This window comes from Strix aluco, chromosome 4, assembly GCF_031877795.1.
Source record: "Strix aluco isolate bStrAlu1 chromosome 4, bStrAlu1.hap1, whole genome shotgun sequence".
Classification (NCBI taxonomy): domain Eukaryota; kingdom Metazoa; phylum Chordata; class Aves; order Strigiformes; family Strigidae; genus Strix; species Strix aluco.
In genome coordinates, this window is record NC_133934.1 from 26221280 (window position 1) to 26244457 (window position 23178).

The 23178-nt window shown below is 39.3% G+C and overlaps 1 protein-coding gene across 1 annotated transcript; it reads left to right on the forward strand.

Annotated features, from left to right (window-relative positions):
- The first annotated feature begins 3261 nt into the window (after positions 1-3261).
- KLB (klotho beta) lies at positions 3262-23092 on the forward strand. Its single transcript, XM_074822361.1, has 7 exons — positions 3262-3346; positions 3378-4102; positions 11024-11531; positions 15264-15532; positions 17117-18260; positions 20068-20407; positions 21509-23092. The coding sequence occupies exons 1-7, from the start codon at positions 3262-3264 to the stop codon at positions 21630-21632; spliced, it is 3195 nt and encodes a 1064-aa protein (XP_074678462.1). The 3' UTR covers positions 21633-23092.
- Positions 23093-23178: the final 86 nt, after the last annotated feature.

Consider the following 23178-nt stretch of genomic DNA (forward strand, 5'->3'; position numbering starts at 1 on the left):
CAACAAAAATATGTTTCCTGAAGTTGAAATTTCAAGTTAAATTCTGTATTTTTTCATACCATTAATAGACATTAAAATACTAATTTACTAGATGGTAGGCTCTATTTTGGAGGAATCCTGTAGGGAATATTTTGCTTGCTAGAGTTTCTAGTAAAGAAAATCAAATTTCTCTCACATGGTAGAAACAGGAATTAGCATTTTGTTGCAGACCAAAAATTCCAAAAATTCTTTGTAAACCTATGGTCTAGTTTCTATTTACATTAGGCTTTCTATAGTATCCATCACAATTATGTGTCTTTAGAAAAGACTTGATCCCATCTCAAACAGTTTTTGCAGTATAAGGTAAAGGTATAAGATAAAGATAAGGGTTTGATTTGCGTCACACTGTTGAGGGCAATTACATAAGTTGTGCTTTTTGAGCACCTAGCACTAGTAGATCTGAGCAGCTGATGTTAATGTAAACATTACACTTTTTCTAAGTGAACTTTGTCTCTAGGTCTTTTCTCTCTCTTCATTTGCATACCTAGCCAGAATGAATGTGTCTTAACTCGGATACTCAGCCTAACATTGTGTACATTCAAAACTCTACTCCTTTCAACTAATGTGTTTAGCATTTCTGCAGATCAAACCCCAGGTTTTCAAGTCCAATCCCTAAAAGAAGGAGAATACATATTCAATAGTCAAGTGAAAAGTTATTTTCGTAATTTGATTCACTTGCCTTGACAGAGGCAAAGATAGAAAAGGAAATTTGATAGCTAAGAATTGAACTGAATAATCATTAGTCTTCCCAACTACTGTAACAGTAATGGCAAGTGCCCAGGAGACCTCAGCCTCTCCCAGCCTTGATTCATTCTGAAACCAGATTCATGAAGTGCGTGGTCAGAGGCAGGAAATCAACTGATGTACAGGTTCAGCATCAGGGTTGGAGCTTGTACTGATTCTGCCCCCTGAGCTAGTGGAATAATTAATTCCTTTTTCTACCCTTCCCTTTGCACCATCACTTCTCAACAGCCCCTGATTACATTTCACTAGTCTGTGATAATTGTTTTCCAAATTAACCATCACAGTGTTTCCTTTCCCCAACTCTTTGCTCAGGTAATCAAAACCTCCGTCCAAATTCAAGTCACTATATGACTCTGATCAGTTAAATTGCTTCCATTTTAACTTTATCAAGTAACATTATAGCTCAAACAGTTAAATATGACAAAGCAGTAAAAACTAGATTCAGAGGCCTGAAACATTGAAACATTTTCAAACATTGAGTATGGCATGCTCCTTGTTGTATCAGTAATAAGGAAAGAAATACAGTTCATAACTTTGTCCAGATCACGCATCTGGGAGCACAAGTCTCTGTTGCACCTTTCACATCTCATGCAGATGCAACACATTGTCTGCAGTAAGATGCCAGTGGCACTAACTCTGCTGTAGTTAGTGGGGAGAAGCCCATTGTCTTTACCTTGCCAATATATTGCCATGGTATTACAGAGCTGTCATGGGCGTTTTGAACTAAAGTATCTGGTAATCATGGTAACTAACTGCTTTAGAACCATAGTGGAATCCGTAATGACTTGTATTTGGGTTTTCTTTCATAAAGTATGATACATACAATCAAAGCTTTTAAATGTTAAAATAGAAGGATTATGTTCATGCAATAACTATCCAAATTAGTATTTTAAAATGCTATTCCACAGAATAAAAAAGGAACATGTCAGTATATACTGTAGACCAACTTGGTACAGTCCCTATCTACTCCTCTTGTTCCCAAGCTGCCTTTGGTAGGATCTTGGCTGAGAAGTGTGGATCAGTTACGTCAGGTAATTGAGGGAGTGCAGGGTTTGTTAGGTGGGGGAGACTCATGTTAGATGCATGGCCACCCCACCAGCAGGGATCTGCAGTGCAGAAGATGTCAGTAGGAGCTTTGTTCTTCATCTGTGATGAAACTGTTTCTTGTAAAGGTGCTACAGAGAAATGCTTACAAACATGTATTGAGGGTTTGTGTTTATTGTAAAAACAAATAAAATATCTTTCATCTTCTATTGATTAATCAGCTTTATTGTTAAACTAAAGATGTGTCTCAATGGAATGCAATCCTGGAAGCATGCTCTCACAGGTAGCAGGAGCAGTAAGGTGGCAGCAGCCCAGCGGCCCATCTGAACTTTCATGTCCAACATGCCAGCAGGGCTAATTCATCCAAGGAGAGTGCTATATTTAGGTGATAAATTGTTCCCATGTTCAGATTTCAGTGGGTATATTTCTTGCATGTGAAGTTACTTCACACTGCCATCTTGTTCCACAAATCTTTTCAGCAACTGTGGCCTATGTGTGGATATACTTTATATTACTGTACCTCAGAAAAGCAAAAATGGCAGGCGTCAGTCTTACTGTATTGAGTAAATTGACTGTATCTCAACACATGTAGTTTTGCTGTAAATTGAAATATTTTAAAAGATTAAATGGTATTGCATAACTGCTCTGTAAGATATTCACTGTACTGATGCCGCAGCTGTGTATACCAAGATTGTTAAATTATTCAGTAATGAAATAGTATCTTTTGGGGGCTAATATCTTTGCTAATTGTGTTTATCTGACAAAATCCAGGGAAAGTGCTTAAGGACTGGAACAGACCCCTGTTAATTTTGTACTGCTGCTGTACATAGAACTGTACAGCAGACTTTGATATTGGATAGAAAAACAGTTGCATGTATTTGAAAGAAATACTGACTTGCTTTGTGTTTTTATGCAGTTAGTGGGATGTGTGTGTATGTCTCTTGCCCACAACAAAATTTCCCATGAGTCCAGGGAGAATTTTTCAGCAGAAGTAGGATGTTTGAGCAGGGCAGGACTGAGGAATGACGCACTGCCCTTCCAGCCATCCAATTACATAGATGGGATAAATCACCTTTTAATTGGAGACTATGTAGTCTGATTTATATTTCTGCCACATTTCCTCGAAATTTCTGCACAAGAAATGAAGGATGTGATAGCTTCTTAGCACGCTCTGTCACTTATATTCTCCCACCCGAATGACCAAGCTTTAAATAATGATTAGTTACTAGCATTTATATTGTTCAGGAAACCTATTTTCCTGCAGTAAGAAGCCAGCCAGGTGTCTCAGTGGTCATACAGAGGCCACCTCCCTAAAAATTACGCTGTTCTCTGATCTGTTCTAGGTCTCACAGTTCAGGCTAATCATTGACAGGGCTTTTACGATCACAAGCTTTTAGTGAAGCTTTGATAAGACACTCCAGCAGTTCATGGCAAATGAAGACAGTCTGCAAGGCAGAGGCTCCAGTGAATGAATGGATTTTTTTCAGCGTCAGTGCAAGAAATCTGACTTTTAACACTGGTGCTATAAACCGGCATAATGTGTGGCCAACGACTGGAGAGATTTGTTGCTTTTTGGACATTAGTTTTCATAAGGATAGTTACTGGGCTTGCTGGAGAGGGAAGATCTGTGTGGAAAAAGGACACCCACTTCAGCCCCGTGAGTGAAACACAGATGTTTTTGTATGACACTTTCCCCAAAGAGTTTCTCTGGGGTGTAGGGACAGGGGCTTTCCAGGTGGAAGGCAGCTGGAGGAAGGACGGGAAAGGCTCCTCCATCTGGGACCGCTTCATCCACTCGGAGTTCAGGGATGCTGGCAGCACAGATGCCTCCAGTGACAGTTACACCTTGTTGGACAAAGATTTGTCTGCTCTGGATTTTTTGGGAGTTACTTTTTACCAGTTTTCAATTTCATGGTCAAGGCTTTTTCCCACTGGAGTGGTAGCAGCTCCCAATGAAAAAGGACTACAGTATTATAACACCCTTATTGACTCTCTACTCTACAGAAATATTGACCCCATGGTTACATTGTACCACTGGGACCTGCCCTTGATGCTGCAAGAAAAATATGGGGGATGGAAAAATGAATCAGTAATTGATATCTTCAACGACTATGCCACCTTTTGCTTCCAGACCTTTGGGGATCGTGTTAAGTATTGGATTACAATCCACAATCCATACTTAGTTGCTTGGCATGGGTATGGCACAGGTATTCATGCTCCTGGAGAGAGAGGGAAAATAACAACCATCTACTCTGTAGGACACAATTTGATCAAGGTACAGTATAGTAAGATTTACAAACTGATCTTGCACCACCATGGGAAATGATGGGAGGAATCAATCATGTAATCAATGTTTTAAAAAAAAATTAAGGAATGTGAAAACATCAAGAAATAACCCTTGGCTAAGGCAGTCTTTTTTTTTAATCCTCATGTTGATTTTATTGTTGTTGTCACAACAGCTGACTCAGTAATTACTTGTTTAAAGTGCTGGTTTATTATTTTATTTATATTGGGTTTTGCCAACAAGATCTGGCTATTAAAGACCGTGATTTTTCCTTCTTTGTTCTTTCCACTTAGCTAAACACACTGACATGACCATTCATTCAGCTATACTGAAATGACTATTAGTTTAAAATGAAATTTATTTGCATTTGCGTATTGCATCAATTCTACTAGGAGTAGAGAATGTATATATAAATATGATTAGTTCTAGCTTAGTAAGATCATATTGCAAAACGTTTATTGTTAAACTAACAAGGTCAGTAGTTCTTGGGTTTGGGAGTAAACAAATGTCCTCTTCAGTATTTAAGTATTTCAGTATTCAAAGTTACATTATTTCCATGCTGTTTTCAGCATTTTAATTTTTATGTCAGTCTTATTTATCAGCTGTCTTCTACAAAATTACATATCCAAAAAGCTTGATCCCATGACCAGTAGTTTCAGCTGCAATACTGGGTCCTAAGTTCATGGTATTCTTTCTTCGGGAAGGACAAAAAGAAGTCTGAAATGGGTCATATTTTTTAAGGAAAAAGTGCAGATGTTGTTCCTGATATTGTCAACAGCATTACAGAGTTTACAGCGTCTCCTCTGATAGAGGATACGGAATAGCTAGTTCCTATGCATAGGAGCTTGTGTTCTTATTTTTTCTTACTATAATTTAAAACAATTTCCAATAACAGCAGTTTAAGATAAGAATTAGCAATATCAATAAAGCATTTTTTTCATCTATAGTGCTCGAAGTACTTTACAGAGCAGGTCACTATCCTGTCTCTGTTTGATAGAGCAGCTAGTATAATTTCCCCTGCTCAAACTATTCCTAGCTGTCACAAAGACAATTTTTCTACTACCTACCATCCATTATAAGTGTAATAAACAAATAAATCTGAATGTATTTGTCCTACAGAAAGAAGTATGCATGTGGGAAAAAATTAAATGCCAGAGTAGTTAAAAATATTCTGCAACTGACCATTTCCATTTCTTGTATTTGCTTCTGGGCTAGAACCTGCAGAACCTCCTTTTTCGGAAAATTCATGCTACTGTCAATAGAACTTTTACACATAGAAAAGTCATTGATCAGCCTGAGTGACTGATTTCAGACTTAGCACGAGAATGATTTAACTGTAGAGATTTGTGAAGCATCTCGAAGAGAACTGATGTGCAATCATTCTTTTTATTTTCAAGTGCTATATAAAACATATTTGGTATAATACATGTAAAAGATACAACGTAAGTTTGTAGCATTTCTTGCCTGCATTTCTGAGTGACACAATCATAACTGGGGTACCAACTAGGCAGTCTCTGCATTTTCCCACTGTAAAATCCGTGTAAACAGCACATAGGGAGCAATATCTCTGCTGAAGACTCAATTCCAGGAAGCCAAGCGCATCTGGGTTTGATATACAAATTACTGACCTTAGTTCCTTGGTCATTATTATTTAACTCTCAGACTTGATCTGATAGTTGGTTCTAGTTTTAAAGTCTGTGAATCTGAGTATAAAATAAACTACTTCAATGAAAGAGTTAATGAGACTTTCAGCAACACACAGTCCATTAGCTAGTATTTTATTATTCTTGGGCAGAAATTATTTTCATGTTGTATCTTTCTTACAGCCCCATGAACATTACCTAATGTATTAGAAGTTTTCTCCTGTGGCACTGTAAAATTTCTGAAGATTTTAGGTCTTCATGAAGAATCTCAAATTTCTATCAATGTATTTGAGGAACTAGGGTTTGATGTTTGGGATTGGGGGTGGAATAGAGGCTCTTGAGGTACCCATCAACATGAGTCAACTCTTCTTATATATGTAAAAATTTTTTTTCCTAATGTAATTAAAGCCAGCCTTTCCACAGAAGTCATAGGTGGTATTATATGTTTCGAGCTAACTAGCCAGAATCTTTCTTAAAGATTTTTGTGGGTATCTAAATGTTCGGGTTGTTTAGTATTGTTGACAATACCATATTAATATAATATATTGATGCACAGTCAGGATTCATGTGTTATGAATTGTCTTTCCTTTCAGAGTCAGGGAATGTTATAAGAATCTCTTTTTAAAGAGATTTCACGTGGCTTTTTATTTCAGGACTGGTATATGCAAATCTGTTTCTCAGACATTGTATTATGGCTACCTTCTAATTTACCACCGCAAACCAAAAATGCCCTCCCCAAAATAAAAGACCAGCAAAAATGTCAGGTTTTGGCACACCAGTAACACACAAAAGTAACATTGGAAAACAATTAATGATAACATGTAACTTGCCATGCGACATTTGAAAGCCACATCAAAGATACAAAAACTATGAGCTTGAGGCAGCTGTCATACTGAGGCAGAGAAGAAAAAAACTGCACACAGAAAAATTAGATGGATTTCTTTGATTTAACAGTAAATAAATCTGACAAGAAGCAAGAAAATACAAAGCAAATGAATCATTGTGGCTGGAGCTAAATGAGATATGTACCTGATATATTATTACCATTTTCTCTGGATCTAGTTATGTTCTTTTATACTTAGATTGAGGTTTGTAAAGATCACAAACTGCAGACCAAGCTGTCTTCTTTTCATCCTCTGTATCAGTGCCCTTCAGGCAGTGCTGCCTTTGCTACATAACAGGCAGAAAGAGGTTTTTGTTGGTTTTTTTTTTCCTGTTAAAGATCATTCACGCTCCTTTCCATCTGGCAGAAAAGCCCTGGAGAAAACTGTCAGAATAAGATCTCCCTAAAAATTTTCTTCATGGACACACCTTCATATCACATGCTGGGAAAAGGCAATAAATTCCCTTTCAAACACAGCGTCTCCATATAGATCCATCACAGATCAGGTTCATCTCTGTGCCTGGCTGCGCTACTCCCAGCTCTTTTGTAGCTCTCGCTATGCCAGGACCTCTCTTTGAGGACACTGCTGCCTGTGGGATCTTTGGATGAGCATGTCGCACAGAAGTCCCATAATTCATTCTCCTGAAAAACAAATTTCTACTGGATGAATGGGGAATAATTCGTGTCTCTACATGCAACCAGACATTTTCTTCCCTTCCTCCGAAGGGGCCTCCTTTCCTCAGGGTCTAGAAAGATGAAGCTACACCAGTGCCCATATTTCTTACAGGAGGAGGTAAATCTGTCTCCATCAAGCACAGCTCTGGAGTGTACAGAAATGTCTATGCTTGTTAATGTCTTTGCTGGAAGATTTTTCAAACAATAGTAGCCATCAATGATGATGTAAAATTCAGCACAGGTTCACACTTTTTTGGGTGATTTTTTGTTTTCAGGTTAGCTTTCTTTCACTTTCTGGAAATCATCAGGAAAAACACAATCCAAATACAAGATGCTTAGCACACAACAAATTTGATAGTAAAACCTCAGTCCTTCAAACCACCCTCTTAGAAATTTAGTTGCCTACATCTCAAGAGCCCTTTGTTCCTTCACAAAGGATTGAGCTTCAGAGTCAGTTTGAAAATAAGGGCTTTAGCTCTACTGACTATGTGGGGTCTTTACCACAGACCAAAAGATCCTTGAACTGAAATATACTCTCCAAATAAGCCACACACACCTGCCCTTCTTCCAAAGTGATGTTTAACACCATCATCATCAGACTCTGTATTCTAGCTCTTCATGGTTTAAAAAATGAACAATTAAACACAAAGCCAGAATAGTTTTATTAGCATTTTTTAAATTGGTTGACTTTAACATATCTTAAGAATTTGAAAGTATTGGTCTTTCAGTAGTAGACTCTTTGCATACATACATGCTAAATTACAGGATCAGAGTTTGAAGGAATATGAGAATATTTCAGGAAGAAAGGAGAACAATACTGTTGCCTTGAATTTATTAAATTGACTTGTCTAGCCTTTTTACAGGGTTAATACTAACTGACTTAGCACTCTCTGTGACTTTCAAGTCTATGGAATAATTTCTATATTAATACCAGGAAAATATGCTGAAATTAATGCGTCATATGTATCTAGAATAAATACACAATATTGATCCTGTTTTCACTGTGTACTTAGCCTTGACATTTGTCCTTGATTTAACAAGGAAAGTGAAAGATTAGGGATTAAACTCTAACTGAAAAAAAGATTAGTCAAGATTTACTTAAAATAGCCAAATTGATGTATGATACAGCTTTCAAATTGATGTTTGTTTCATATGTGGTCTTACAAACCAAATTATATTAATCAGTTTGTTCCATCAACAATAGTTTGCACTTAGCAAACACCTTCCATCTGAGAATGTTAAGCTGCTTTACAAATAATTAACAACTCAAAACAGAATTATAGGCAATCAAATGCTGTTGTCTCTACTACATCTGTAAAAACCCTCACTATAGACAAGTGACATTTTGTTTTTCAATAGAGTTAACCCAGAGTGAGACATCAGTGACACATATGAATTTGTGTATGGGGATCCTATCTTGACTCATATTAAATGTACCTATTTGTATTTGAGGTCTACTCCTGTACAATATAAATGTGGCTGTATACTGTAGACAATGTTTTTAATAGTCATCTTCTAATCAACCTCTTGAAGGTGTGTATGAATACAATGAGCTGTCCCTGATTGTCTTTAACCTGTCAATATTGCATTCTGTTTAGTTGTTTTTTGGCAAAGTCATCTTTCTCCACTTCACCTAGAAATGTGTGATTGCTGAGATTTACCTGGTGCTGTTGTCATGCTACCTGGCACTGTGTATAATACAGCTGTCTTCAGCAGAGTTTTTCTTGTTGAGCCGACACAACCATATACCTTTCATTAAACAGCAGTGTTAGTAGCCTGTGTCTGGGGAAAAAAAAATCCTAACCAGGTGAGAAATCACTAGAAGCAGAGAACAAAGGAAGCCTAGCCCCAGCACCCACCCTGGGCTAGACCTGTGGGAGAGGACAGTGAAGGTAAGCGAGGGGACGGCACTGGCCGCTTACATTTTCTTATGATGAGACTGTTAAGAAATCCATTTTATAATATTTTAACTGTATCTTGCAGTTTGTCTCACGAGTACAATTTTGCTGACTTCCCTTTTCAGCTACCAAACCTGCATTTCAAAGGTTAATGTTACTTTATCAGTATTTTCAAAGACAGACCTTGAACAAATGTTACAAGCATGACCTTAGAAACCATAAACAACTGATACACAAAATTTCACAAACTGTAATTCTTTGGTACTCCCTAGTTTAACCACATATCTACCTGACATCAGGTCTTTTGTTTTTTTAAACTGTCAAGGCTGTGTGTTTCTAGATAAATTAACTGAAATTATTGTCAAAGGTAAGCAATGCTGTTTGGCTTGGTAATGATGTCAGTCTAACTTGGCACTCTAAGTATTTCACAATGCTTCTCCATGGTTTTTTCTGGGTGCAAACAGTTATTTTCTTTCCAGCTTAAGAGTATAGAGCCACATGTCAGGAATAATGTAAACTCTGAGTTACTTGACAACTCCTCAGCTGGTGGAGGTCAACTCCCCTCCCCTGTGTCAGATCCTCTGGCGTGATTCACGCTGCGATCCAGGGTCACCCTTCTCTGACACCCTAGCTCTCTCCTTTTCCTATGGGACTCTGACAATGCTAGTGGTTCCTCAGTCTCACATATATTCCCTTTTTTTGGTGTAAATTTTGATTGCTGCATTCTCTTATTTAAGTAATTAACATGACATTTGAAAGTAATTCTGGTGTGTGACAATGTTAAGCTTTCTAAAACATTATTATATTCAGAAAAATGGAATTAAGATGTGATACAAGGTATGCTTTCATTGTCACTAACACGAGTAGCAAAACTTCTGTCTGTTCTTGGGCAGTGAATATTTGGCCGATTATGAGGACTGAAACATGCCATACCCAATAGATCTTAAGAGATACTGCGGCCAAATTTCCTTTTAAAACCAAAGTGTTGTTGCTGTCTACTTAAAATGAATAAGCTCCATTCTATGCTGCTGCATGTACTGCCAGAAAAATTATTATTACAGCAGCTTCAAAGAAGAAATTATCTAAAATCTTGGATCAAAATGCTCATGCAGAAGTGTGAAACTTGTCATTTGGGTTCAAAGTTTGCACCTGGGTCCTTTCTCCAAGTTTTTACATTTAGGGACTGTGCAAATATCAAAAGTTGAACACTTATATGATTAGACTAAACTGAAACAAATGGAAGTGTATTCCAAGAAGAGGGATGGGGTGGATCTGGATTGATCAGAGTAAATCCAGATAAGCCCCATAGCACAGAGCCAACACTGACAAAGGAAACATCATTTGAGATGCATAATTTATGGAACAATTGTAAAGATGGTTTAAAATTTTAACCATATCAGCAATCACTGCTTGTCAAAGAAAGACCTAGATGGGACTGTCTACATCATGGATCTCAAATGCCACCATTAATAGCTGTTTAGTCCCAAAGTGTCCATGTAACAGCTATTCACATCTCTGCTGGGACTTCTTGTGTGATTTAGACCTATGTTAAAAGGCAAAAAGCCACAGCCCTAATGTGTCATAGGAACAACGCACATGAGATACTGAACATTACCATCATCTTGAGGTACCTTGCAGTATAACAGTAATTGCCCATTACAACTGTGCAGGGTAATTAGCGTGCCTTAAGAGTTTGTTAATATTTCCATAAAAGTCTGCAGTGAATCAGATGCAGCTACCTGCCTGTCTAGCTGCTGACACACACAGATTTATTAGGGAGTTATAATTTAAATGCTTTTTTTTCTCTCATCAGGCTCATGCAAAAGTTTGGCATAACTACAAAAAACACTTTCAACCATATCAGAAGGGGATGATGTCCATAGTGTTGGGATCCCACTGGATTGAACCTAACAAATCGGAAGATGTTTTGGACATTTCTAAATGTCAGCAGTCTATGGAGAGAGTACTTGGATGGTTTGCTAAACCCATCCATGGAGACGGTGATTATCCAGAAGAACTGAAAAATGAATTCTCATTTTTGCCACGCTTTACTGAGGATGAAAAAAACTACATAAAGGGGACAGCTGACTTCTTTGCATTTTCCTTTGGTCCTAATAACTTTAAACCTCCAAACACTCTACCAAAAATGGGACAAAATTTGTCACTCAATTTGAGGGAAGTACTGAACTGGATTCAACTGGAATACAACAGTCCTCGAATCTTGATTGCAGAAAATGGCTGGTTCACTGACAGCCATGTGAAAACAGATGACACCACAGCCATCTACATGATGAAAAACTTCGTTAATAAGGTTTTACAAGGTTTGTACACAAGTTAGTTGTTGGATTTTTGGAGAGCTTTTTAAAATCATTTTATATTTAGCTCTGTAATAATTTAATCTTTCTTTTTAAAGAGATAATGGCAACTAAGTTAATTATTAATTATTTATACTGCATGAGTACAAGTCATGGATCGGGATCTACTGGTGCTAGGTGTTGTACAAACACAGAAAAAAACATAGTCCCTGTCCCAGAAAGCTAAAGTCCAACATATGTGTTGGATTTTAAAACTAAATAAGTACAAAACCAAGTCAGAAATTAATGAAAATAAATCTATTGGATATCACTTTTCCCTGCTGGCAGCCCAACTGTAAAACCTTTGTGCAGGTACATACCTTGACAGCAGGAAAACGAGACCATGACTACAGACTGTCATTGCCATGCTGGGGTTTGTACTCCAATGTAAAATGCATGAAGAAAATCAGCAGGAGGGCAATCACTCTTCAGGATTATTGCATACCAAACAGAGATAATATGTTTTAATAGCACACTTTTAATCTTGGTATTTGCCCTTCGTAAAGCCAGTGTACAGGGGTGCTCTCTCAAGGCAAAATACTTAATTTTGTATGAAATATAAATGCGGCTAGTACCTAAAGCCTCTGCACAACCAGTATTTCTTTTCCCCCTCACCCAGTTTGTAGGTTCAGTGCTGGGAGAGGGACAGCTGCTGGTCCCAAGAGCCATCCTCCCAGTAGGCTGCCCCACTACTGATGCCACACTGCAGTGGTGGGGTGGCTTGGATCCCTTTACAAAAACCTTTCTTATCCTCAAAAACACGAGTAATCATTTACTCTGACACCAAGTCAGGAAGCACTGTATCACCAACAAATATAATTAAGCTCCAAACAAAGATTATCCAGATATATTTAAAGCTGGTTCAGATTGCAAACTTCACATAGTGCAGCTGTGCAATATGTCATGCCTTTTCCAGATTTTGAGGAGGTTACATTCCAGTATTTGGTTTATGACATTTTAAATACCACAGTGACACACCAGGAAAGTCTAGATGCAGGCCTGGATTTGGAGGTGTGGAACAGGTCGATTTCTGGACACATACATAAGAAAATCCATAGTGTGTTCTTTTTTTTGAATCCTCTCCAGCAGACCTGGCTGTGATAACCATCCATGAATTCCCACTTCTGAAATACTTGGTCAATGTTCAGCCACTAACTACTTCTCAGGAACTGTCATCTACATTTTTACATACGCAGATACTTCAACCTCTACCTCAAAATACAGGATTATCTCCTAACTAATGCATTTTTTGTGAAGAAAACTTTAATTTATCTGATCAGAAATAATATTTGGAACATATTTTCATATTTTTACTTACAGAGAATTCAGGTATACATTTGCTGTTTGCAGCAAAATCAGTGAGATCATGTTAACTTCAAAACATTTATATAGGCCAAATTGTAATGGGATGGTGACTGTTAAGATAGCATGTAACAGGTGATAAGGAGCTATTCTCCTGTGTGTGTGTTTGTGTTCAAGGAGAATGCTGTAAACTTTGCACTGTATGTCTGTAACTCACACCACTGTGAGTCATGAAAATATGTGATGTATAACATCACCATTGCAATGAACTGACCTCAATTATGATACAAGGATGCAATTGAAACTACAGCTTCTTAGTGGCATGGATATGCCTGTCAATAGTGAAACAACTGCTTCTGCAGAAGGACTCCAAGGCTTCACCTATAGCAGACACAGAAATGCCTTGAGCTCTCCTTCCATGGACGTCACCTCTAGCTCCTGACCTCTTCTACCTTCAGCCTCTTGTTCCTGCCCCCAGTCATACCCTTGGTCTTTAGGAGGATTTTCTCATTCCCACTCTAACATTTAGTGAGGATCCTGACTTCTGTTTCTGCCCGCTCCTTTCACTGTCACTGCTGATAATGCTACAAACATACTCTCACGCTGATCCACAGGATCTCTACCTATCACCTAAGTATTAATTCTTTTTACCACAAAATATACATAAAATAGAGCTTTTTTTCCTCTGCCCATTTAAACAGCCAAAAATTCTCATCTAGGCATGTACCGTCTTGAGTACCACAGCATCTTTTGCTCTGACAATTAAACTTAGCCCCTCTCCATTCAGTATGATTCTAGAAAAAAAAAAATGTTCTCTCAGTTGTCAGTTATGCTGTCCCTATATGTCTACTTCCATTTGTTCAAGCTTCCTCATTGCAGACATGAAGTACACATCTTTACTTGCAAGGCCCTTCTGGACTATCTCTTTATCCTCTACATCATTCTCCACCTCTGCATTTTGCAACTGATATCTTCAGACATTTTTGTACTTTCTCTCATGGTTTCCCTAATATTTGTAAGTTGCTTTTCTTGAAAATACATGCCATTGTATTGTTTCGTTACATTCCCTCATCTTCTTACCAGTATTCTGGCCTTGTCTGTCAGCTTCTCATATACTTACATTGCAAGCTCTTGGGATTTCTGATTTCTTCATCCAGCAGTTAGTAAAATATCATGCTGGACTATGACAGTACTGCTGGGTACCTTATTACTCTGCTGCCCAAATACAAGTACTGCGCAAAACTGGCTCCTGCTGAAGTTGCAGCATGGTGTGACTAAGGCAAAAAAGTACAGTTGAAATACAAAATTATGCAAAGTGAAGAGTCCTGAGAAAATAAGACAAGGCAATTTTGGGCGAGAACAGAGTTTTAGATCAGAATACTTCATCTGTATTCCTTGGCTTACTCTCAGAGGACTACAGGTAAAAGACGGCTGTCCATCTGTGTCAAAATCCTCAGTAACCCTACTTGGTCACTGCTTTGCCTTTGATATTCCAGCCATTATAAGGGTAATGTGAGTTTTTCTGCGTTATTCCCTAGCTTAAAACTGGTGACAGGCAGCTAACATAAGTGACCATGGAGTTTGGACTTTTTCTTCCAGGCTACCAGCTGGCGCACACTGTAAGTGGGTAACAAACATTGTTGTTAGTTGGTGCCCAGCAAGAAACTGCTTTAGAATTTCTGCTGCCCTTCCTGGTGAATCATGTTCCACATCTGAGAAAGCAGTCACTTTGTCATCTTTCTCATATATTATATGTAAAAGGTGATAAGTATACTCCTTTGCAAGGTGGAGGGACGTTAAGATTACCTGAAGAAACACACTTGTGCTGCACCCATTCTGTGAATAAATCAAGCACCTCAGTCTCTAGGTTGATCAACCCAGCTTCTTCTAAAATCATTACGTATCCCATACCAACACATTTCATTTTACAATTTAGAAACTGAATAGAAATTCCTAAATGTTAGAGCTTGCAGAGATCTTTCAAATAAAGATTGAGAGTTTTAGCTTCATAACAAAGTCACAAACTAGATCAAATTTTGCACCCTTAATTTTTAGTCATGATTCTCTAATTTTATTGGTATATTACTTACAAATCACCAAATGCAACTTAAAAGCTGGATGTGGCGCAATGTTTCATGTTTGCTCAGAGCAGAAATAAAGCATCCTACAGTAATTTAATTTCTTAAGGAACTAGTGATGTACTTTTAGTGAATAAAGACTAAGATATGTAATGTCTGTCACAGTTTTGCAATGAATTACAATGGGCCAATAACCCTATTGAGCATTGAAAAAACCCTGAAGATTTTCAAAGTGAATAGGCCTTTCTCATAGACAACCCTTATATATGTTAGAGTCCTAAATATAAAAGACTCATAGATATTGCTTTCTCTTATGCAGCTATTAAATACGACAACATAGATGTGTTTGGTTATGCAGCCTGGTCACTCCTTGATGGCTTTGAATGGCAGCATGCTTACAACATCAGGCGTGGATTATTTTATGTAGATTTCAGAAGTGAAAAAAAGGAAAGGATTCCCAAGTCATCTGCACTTTATTATAAACAAATCATACGAGAAAATGGCTTCTTCCCAAAGGAGTCTACCCCAAGCTTGCAAGCTCAGTTCTCCTGTGACTTCTCCTGGGGTATCACTGAATCTGTTCTCAAGGTAAGTGTAAAATATTGGGGAGACTGCTGGAGGCAGAGCAATCAACAACTTTACTTTGTGAATAAATGTCTATGTATGGCACCATGCATTCAGGAATCTCAATGCATACTGCAAACAGAAGTTAAACCCAGCCATAATTGCATAAGTTCAGTTTTATATACAGGTTTTTGGGTGAGCTAGTCACAGAGTGCTGGTGTGCTCCTGCAGCAGCAGACCCCGCTGCAGGAGCCCTTCCAAGGCTGGCCCGTCCTTCGCCTTCCCTCTGCTTGTGTCTCCACGGGGCAGATCTGATCAGATATTTCAGACCAGTAAGTTGGCCCCAACCAATTGTTCCTGGGTTATTTTTAAACCAGGAGAGTTTCCCAATCCAGTTCGCAGTATGGCCATAGGGATGCCTATGACAGCGCAACAGAGAAGGTGGCACAGGGCAGGGACAAGGTGGTTATGCTGGTGGCAGCAGAGCTACCTGCAGTCTCGAGGTCTCATCTAAAGCTACTGAACAAGGCAGAAACAGATTCCTGGGTTGAGCCTGGCTCTAAGTGCCACTTAGACAAGCAGGTAAAAAGCCATTCTTTAAAAAAATACTTATATCACAGACAAAGATGACCAACATCGGCACATACAACTTTTACCATCTGAGCTCACATTTGAAAACAGATCATACCACCTTTTTTCCAAACTAGTTCCTACAGTATCTATTTCTACTTTAAATTTGGTAGATAAGCTAACCATATATCTGGCCAGTGTTGGGATACTCTTTTTGTCATCACATACAGAAAGATGGTCCAATGACCAACATCAGCCTCAAAAAATAACAAAACTCCATAATTTAATCTATTCACTGACGACCATAGGAAAAAGAGTAAAGCTTTGATGTATTTTGTTAATATACAGCATGGAAAAGTCCATTTTCTTAAATCAGATTTAATCTAAATATTTTAAACTTCACTATATTGTATTTCAAATCCTACAAAAAATATTTTAAAAAATTGGAATAGAAAGTGCTACACAGAACCTTGTTAACTAGTAGGAGATAGTAAAGATATAACTACATGCTACAAGCTGTTCGTGTCACATATTTGCATAGGCAGAAGGACTACCAGTAAAACCAAGGAACACTGTGCCACAGTTTCACAAGGTTGATCTCAGCAGCAGTGCCAAAATAATCCGTGCCTGCCTTGTATATGCCCTGGTGCTTGTTCTTACCACGCCACTTTCCTGCCAGCTGCCTGAGAACTGCTGTTTGCACAACCGCAGAGTGAACTCAATCAGGGAGATTTATCTGTGTGAAAATATATGTTGTATAGGCTGGTGGCAGGGCAAATGCCAATGTGTAGCTGAGTAGAAAGGAGAATGCAATTTTAATGTTTCCTGTAGATAAAGGAACAGAACGGGTAAGACAACCACTAGCACAGTCAAAGCCCATATAGGTGAGTTGGTTATCCTCTTCCCCTTGGAGCATCTAAGCAGGACCTTCTGACATCCAGCACTAATCCTACAGCCAAACACAGGCAGAAATGCAGACTATGAGCAGGCATTCATTTAATTAAGCCCCATTGTAACATACCATTTTTATTTTCACAGGCAGAATCCATGGCTTCCTCACCGCAGTTCTGCGATTCCAACCTCTACCTCTGGAATGTCACAGGAGATGGGCTCCTGCACAAAGTTAAAGGGGTGAAGCTAAAAACGCGACCAGCACAGTGCACGGATTTTGTCAGTATTAAAAAGCAACTTGACCTCCTGGAAAAAATGAAAGTCACCCATTACAGATTTGCTCTTGACTGGTCACTGATTTTACCCAACGGAGATTTGTCAGTGGTCAACAGGCAAGTTCTTAGGTATTACAGATGCGTGATTAGCGAAGTACTGAAACTCAATGTTCAATCCATGGTCACCTTATATTATCCAACTCACGCCTACCTGGGCCTGCCGGGTCCTTTGCTGCAGACAGGGGGATGGCTGAACCAGTCTACTGCCTATGCTTTTCAGGACTATGCAGCTTTATGTTTTCGGGAACTTGGTGATTTGGTTAAACTTTGGATTACAATAAACGAGCCTAACCGGCTAAGCGATGTCTACAATAGGAGCAGCAATGATACATATCGGGCAGCACACAATTTATTAATAGCACATGCCATGGCCTGGAGAATATATGACGAGCAGTACCGGTCCTTTCAATATGGCAAAGTGTCCCTGTCCCTGCATTCAGACTGGGCTGAACCTGCCAACCCCTACTTCGAATCTCATTCAAAAGCTGCCAACAGGTTTCTTCAGTTTGAAATAGGCTGGTTTGCTGATCCCATATTTAAGACTGGGGACTATCCAGCTACTATGAGGGAATACATCAGCTTTAAACACAGAAAAGGCCTCTCGTACTCTTTGTTGCCATCTTTCACAAGCGAGGAAAAGCAGCTCATCAAAGGTGCAGCTGACTTTTATGCACTGAACCATTTCACCACCAGATTTGTGATTCATGAACCTCAGAATGGGAGCCAGTATGAATTTGATCGTGACATTCAATTTCTGCAGGATATCACCTGCCTGAGCTCCCCTTCTCGTTTGGCAGTGGTGCCTTGGGGACTGCGCAAAGTTCTCAGATGGATTAAAAAAACCTACGGTGACATTGATATTTACATCACAGCAAACGGAATAGATGACCAGTCCTTAGACAATGATGAACTTCGAAATTATTACTTGGGAAAATATGTACAAGAGGTTTTAAAAGGTGAGTATATGATAGATTCAAGTTCCTCGGGGCCATTTCTGTGGCACAGACCCAGGCATTCCTTAAACAAGCACCTAAGACTTGCCCCAGACAGAGCAAGCAGCTCTGGTCAAGAAGCAGGAACCGGCCATCAGCATTCATCCCCCTGAGGGGCCTGATTCTGCAGTCACACTCAGGGCAGATACACCACAAAGCAATGGCATCAAGCCCCTCACGTGAAATGCAGCCACAGCTGCTTCCAGTTTAAACCATGTGAGAAGCCATCTGGGCATGCCTATACAGCAGAGTAGTTATTCAGAAGCGAGTAGGTGGCACTTCAGACAGACAACTCCCAAGATACAACTCTAATTTCTGCTCTACAAAGAAAGGCAGGAGCCTCCTTACTTGCTTGCTGAACTAGAGTCACTGGACAGAAAAGCACAAGCAAGTCCAAGGAGACCCAGAGGGACATACAGAAGAAGTACAGCAGGTCACCAGATTTTTAAGGAGTTGCTGTTGAAGGGAGAGTCAAACTCTAGTTCCTGTTCCACTACTTGCTTTCTCCTGAGCACGTACAGAAATCTAGTTCTTCACTTTAGAGAAAAATTATTAACAATCATGAAGGTACTGGACAAAAAAGTTCAAGACAATGATCTACAGCAATAGCTTGTTAAATGAGAAATATTGCGGGTACCTCACCCCTCCCATCCCTCTTCCTCCAACCAAACATTAAAAGGAAAGCAGTGAGCCACAGGACACCAGAAAGGCCTCAGTACCTGAACCATACAGCCAAAACAAGACATACAATACATCCCTGCACTCATTATTCCCTATTGTGAACACCAGTGAGTTCCCTGACAGGGACATGGGGTGCTTAAAGCTCTTCCAAGGCACCTGTCCTCAAACACAGTCTATGTATTCTGGCTTCTCCTCTCTAGGAGCTAGCTACGTAAAAAATGAGACAGGTCTTATTCATGGCTAATCAGGGCTTCAGATTACTTTTAGACACCAACAAGAAACAGAGCATTCCCCCTCCAGGGCTTAGCTCTTTCTCAATTACTATAGGACTAGTGAGCATTTGCTGATTTATTTTCCACAATAATTTCACACTGCAAACAAAAGAACAGTAAGTTACTAAAGGAAATAAGTTATTAAAGGAAATGGTTGTTTGAAGGGCACTTCATCATAGTATTCCCATTTTAATTTTCAGATAGCGTGACACTTCATAGTACTCACAAAAAGATCCCAACTGACAATATTCTTGCTTAATCTGGGTTACATCCCCAATTATGCTCTCTGCTTACACATGAATTGGAGAGATGTTTACTCACCAAGGTCTGCTATTTATGATTTCATTGTTTTCACCCAACACTTGGGTGCAGCAGTGTAACAGAGTCACATGTGCTGCAGGGTTAAGCAGCTGGGTTTGGAGCAGGGCAGGAATTTTCAGAAAGCTCCTCTCATGGCACAGATGAGCAGCTGCTCCCCTTGAGTCATTGCAGCTGGGTTCAGTAAAGAGCAGCATCTGGCTTTTCCCAGGAAAGCAAGCTCCCAGCTCTAACTCTGTTCAAATCCAGCTTTCACAGAGTAGGTCCAGAAAATTCCCAAATTCTACTTTTTTTTTTTTTTAAACAATGATGCACTGTTTCTACTTAAGACAGCTAAGTATTATTAGAAGCAGTAAGTGTAAGGAAATATTTTATGATCCAAATACAGGTTTTTTTAATTGATTGATTAATCATTTGAAATCTGAACTCATTACCAGAAAGTTTGCAGGTCATACAAGGTTTTATTAATATATGGTTTTGGTTTTCTTTTCCCTTCCCAGCATACTACATTGATAAAGTCAAGATTAAAGGCTACTATGCATTTAAGCTGACTGAAGAGAAATCTAAGCCCAGATTTGGATTCTTCACTTCAGATTCAAAAGGAAAGCCTTCAGTAAAATTTTACAATAACCTGATAAGCAACAACGGCTTTCCTGCTGACTATTCAGTCTGTGGTCCCTCCAACCAAGAAAAGCAGTGTAGCTTCTGTTTGTTTATTTCTCAAAAGAAGCCGCTAATATTCTTTGCCTGCTGCCTTTTCTCTACCCTTATCTTGCTTTTAACTATTATTGTTTTTCACAAAAGAAAAAGAAGAAAACGTTTTAAGGCAAAAAGCATCCAGTGCATCTGTGTTTCATTTTAAGACAGGGGTACAAGCCCACTTTCAGTGAGATCCATCCCTATTTGCGTTCTACAGAGGATGATGCAGATCAGACAACTGTAGAAAAGCGCTACGTGAGTCACTCCAATCATAACACACCAAGCATTTCATTTGAAAATGGAAAGTAATCGTGTGCACAGGAAGAAGAGCTACGATGACATTTGTTTCTGCTAAAATTACTTTTATCAACCTGCTGTATGCAGAAGATAAATCCATCTATTTAAAAAAAAAGAAAGAAGAACATTTTATGACTCTCCTGTGCCTTTGAATAATCTTTCAGTTTGACTTGAAAAGAGACAGTAAGCTGTGAGAACCGATATGCACTTTTCTATGAACCTCTAGGCCACAGCGTCTTGTGACGTATATTCATGTTATGAATGTTGTTAAGCATAAAAATGCAGTTGTTACGGTTTACAAATAAATGTGTTATTAAAACCCACAAACTTTCAACCAAGTACACCACCAAGAATGAAATGTCCTGGGCCAGCTTCTGAAGATACCTCTAAAAGAACAAACCCAAGTTAAGTCCATTATCGACCAATATACCTCTTACGTAGTGGGTAAAGTAGAGATCAGATGTTAACGTTTTAAGCAAGTATAACTGGACCCACAGGAGACAAGCCAAAATAACATACAATCACTATTTTTCATCTCCAGCCATAAAGATTTTTACGAGCAGAGAACATAAATAGTAACTATTAATCCACTCAAGTAGGGCAATGAATAATGATAATTCAAAATTGTACTTTTCCATAGAAATAAATATATATTACCATCTTAGCACTGGTCAAGTGCCAGTGCAAGCCATAGGCATGAGAGGAGTTTATTGCTACTGGGGCATTAAACAAGAGCTACCAAGCCAGGCATAATGCTCTTAAAGGATAAATGAACCTCCTTCTCATTTAAACTTTTCAGGGACCAAAGCCCGAGGTTTCCCTTGGTCTGGTTTTGGTCATCTCAAAATGAACCCAGGAGGCTCTTCCTGTGACCTGCACTATCACTGACACTTCACACTGGCCAGGCTTTTCAGCCATTGCATCAGACCATCACTGCCCAGGCAGGTACCACACACCTCTGGAGAAGGGTAGAAAAGCTGCTCTAGGAATGGAACAAAGGGCAAAAAGAGCCATCAGTGAAGTTCCCACTGCCTTCCTCCACTTCACAACCTTCTTTTCCAGCGACTAGTACTATTTTCAAGACACAGTGAAATTCCCAACCTGCTCCCACTAGAAGCTAGTTACCTCAGGCTTTAGGTCCCCAAAGCAGATAGATGCACCTTCCCTGTACCCCAGCACCTCCGAAGAGGTGAGGCGTAGACAAACACATTGTCTGAACACACAAGATAGCATCAAACAAAAGGTACACGATAATGTATTATGATAAACAATAATGTAAATGCTAAAGCATTATGGCTGCTTACAGCCTACTAAAGACTTTGTGGAAGTGCTACTTTGAAGATACGTGCAATCGACTGAACGCCAAACTCCCAATACTTGACCCAACCTTGAGTCCCAGTTGATAAACGCATGAGACCATTTCTCCATTATATTTCAAGTGTTGGTCCACATTACAGAAGGTTCATTAATTCAAAAGGTAAGCACTAGTAAGAGTATGAGGGACTCTAGCTCATTTTACACTACAAAATGTTCTACTGGCAGAGCAAACAGCACAGGTGTTAGAGGTGCACGCATCCTGTCGCCACCCAGAGACACTGACTAGTTATCGCTGACAGCAACCACAGACTCACGTGGAAGGACACTACAGGGAAAACTCCTCTTGAATTCGTGTGCACTGAGGGAGCACAGAGGATTTTGGAAGACTCCTTTAGCCGCACAATTTGAACAGTACAAGAATGAATCTTAAATTTGTTAGGCAGGCCACGTACAACTTCCATGACTGCAGTTCAGTTCCGCTGCTGTCGCAGGCTCAGACAGCGGCACTGCGCACCTGTTGACCTCAGCAGCATCATACAAGTGGGTGCTTTGGACAATCTTCTGAGCTCCTCAGGCATGCGTAGATGCTTTCCTCAGTACTAAGCTTTAATCACTTGTTGCTAATTCTGTTTCTGCACTATCCCAGTATTTTCTGTGAATTCACAATGGAACATGACAAGTGACAGTGTGGATTTTACCAGAGCACAGAAATAGCACAACACCCCAATTAGATGTTGCTACGTGGCACGACCAGTAACCAACAACACAGAGCTATATCCCCAGAATACACAAACCACTGCTGGTGGAATTCAGCAATAAGCTTTGCCTGAACTCTGAGGTCAAGTCCTTGGTTTTCCTAACTGAGCAATACAGCTAAAGCACTGTATTTTCAGACTACTACCTCCATCCCTGTATGCACTTTAAAACTTACAAATTTGGTTCTACTGATCCCAATTTTGGTTTTAATCTACTTCAGATTCTGCCATCACAAGTCTGAATTCCCCTCCAGAAACTGCACATGGAAACCAGTTTTTGCAGCCTGAGGTTCTGAAAGGATGTGAAAGAACAGCAGTCTCCTTTCTGTAAGAACAATGCTTTTGCTATTTCTTAATGCTACGATTTAAACTTACCACTTCATGGCTTTACACACTGGGCCCACACTCCATGGGCGTGAGGTTTCCAACGCATCAGACTTCATTCAGTCTGAATGTTCTGAGACACTGGTAAAGCAACGCGTGCACGGTGCTAATACTATCTTGCATTACCCTGTGACAATCTGCTTCTCCAAAAGCCAAAGG

What these genes read in the sequence shown, in the direction of transcription:
- KLB (XM_074822361.1), top strand. Translation starts at nt 3,262, where the DNA reads ATGAAGACAGTCTGCAAGGCAGAGGCTCCAGTGAATGAATGGATTTTT. An exon ending in TAGGACACAATTTGATCAAG is followed by an intron (nt 4,103 to 11,023) that starts GTACAGTATAGT and finishes TTCTCTCATCAG; the next exon opens with GCTCATGCAAAAGTTTGGCA. An exon ending in TGTACAAGAGGTTTTAAAAG is followed by an intron (nt 18,261 to 20,067) that starts GTGAGTATATGA and finishes TTCCCTTCCCAG; the next exon opens with CATACTACATTGATAAAGTC.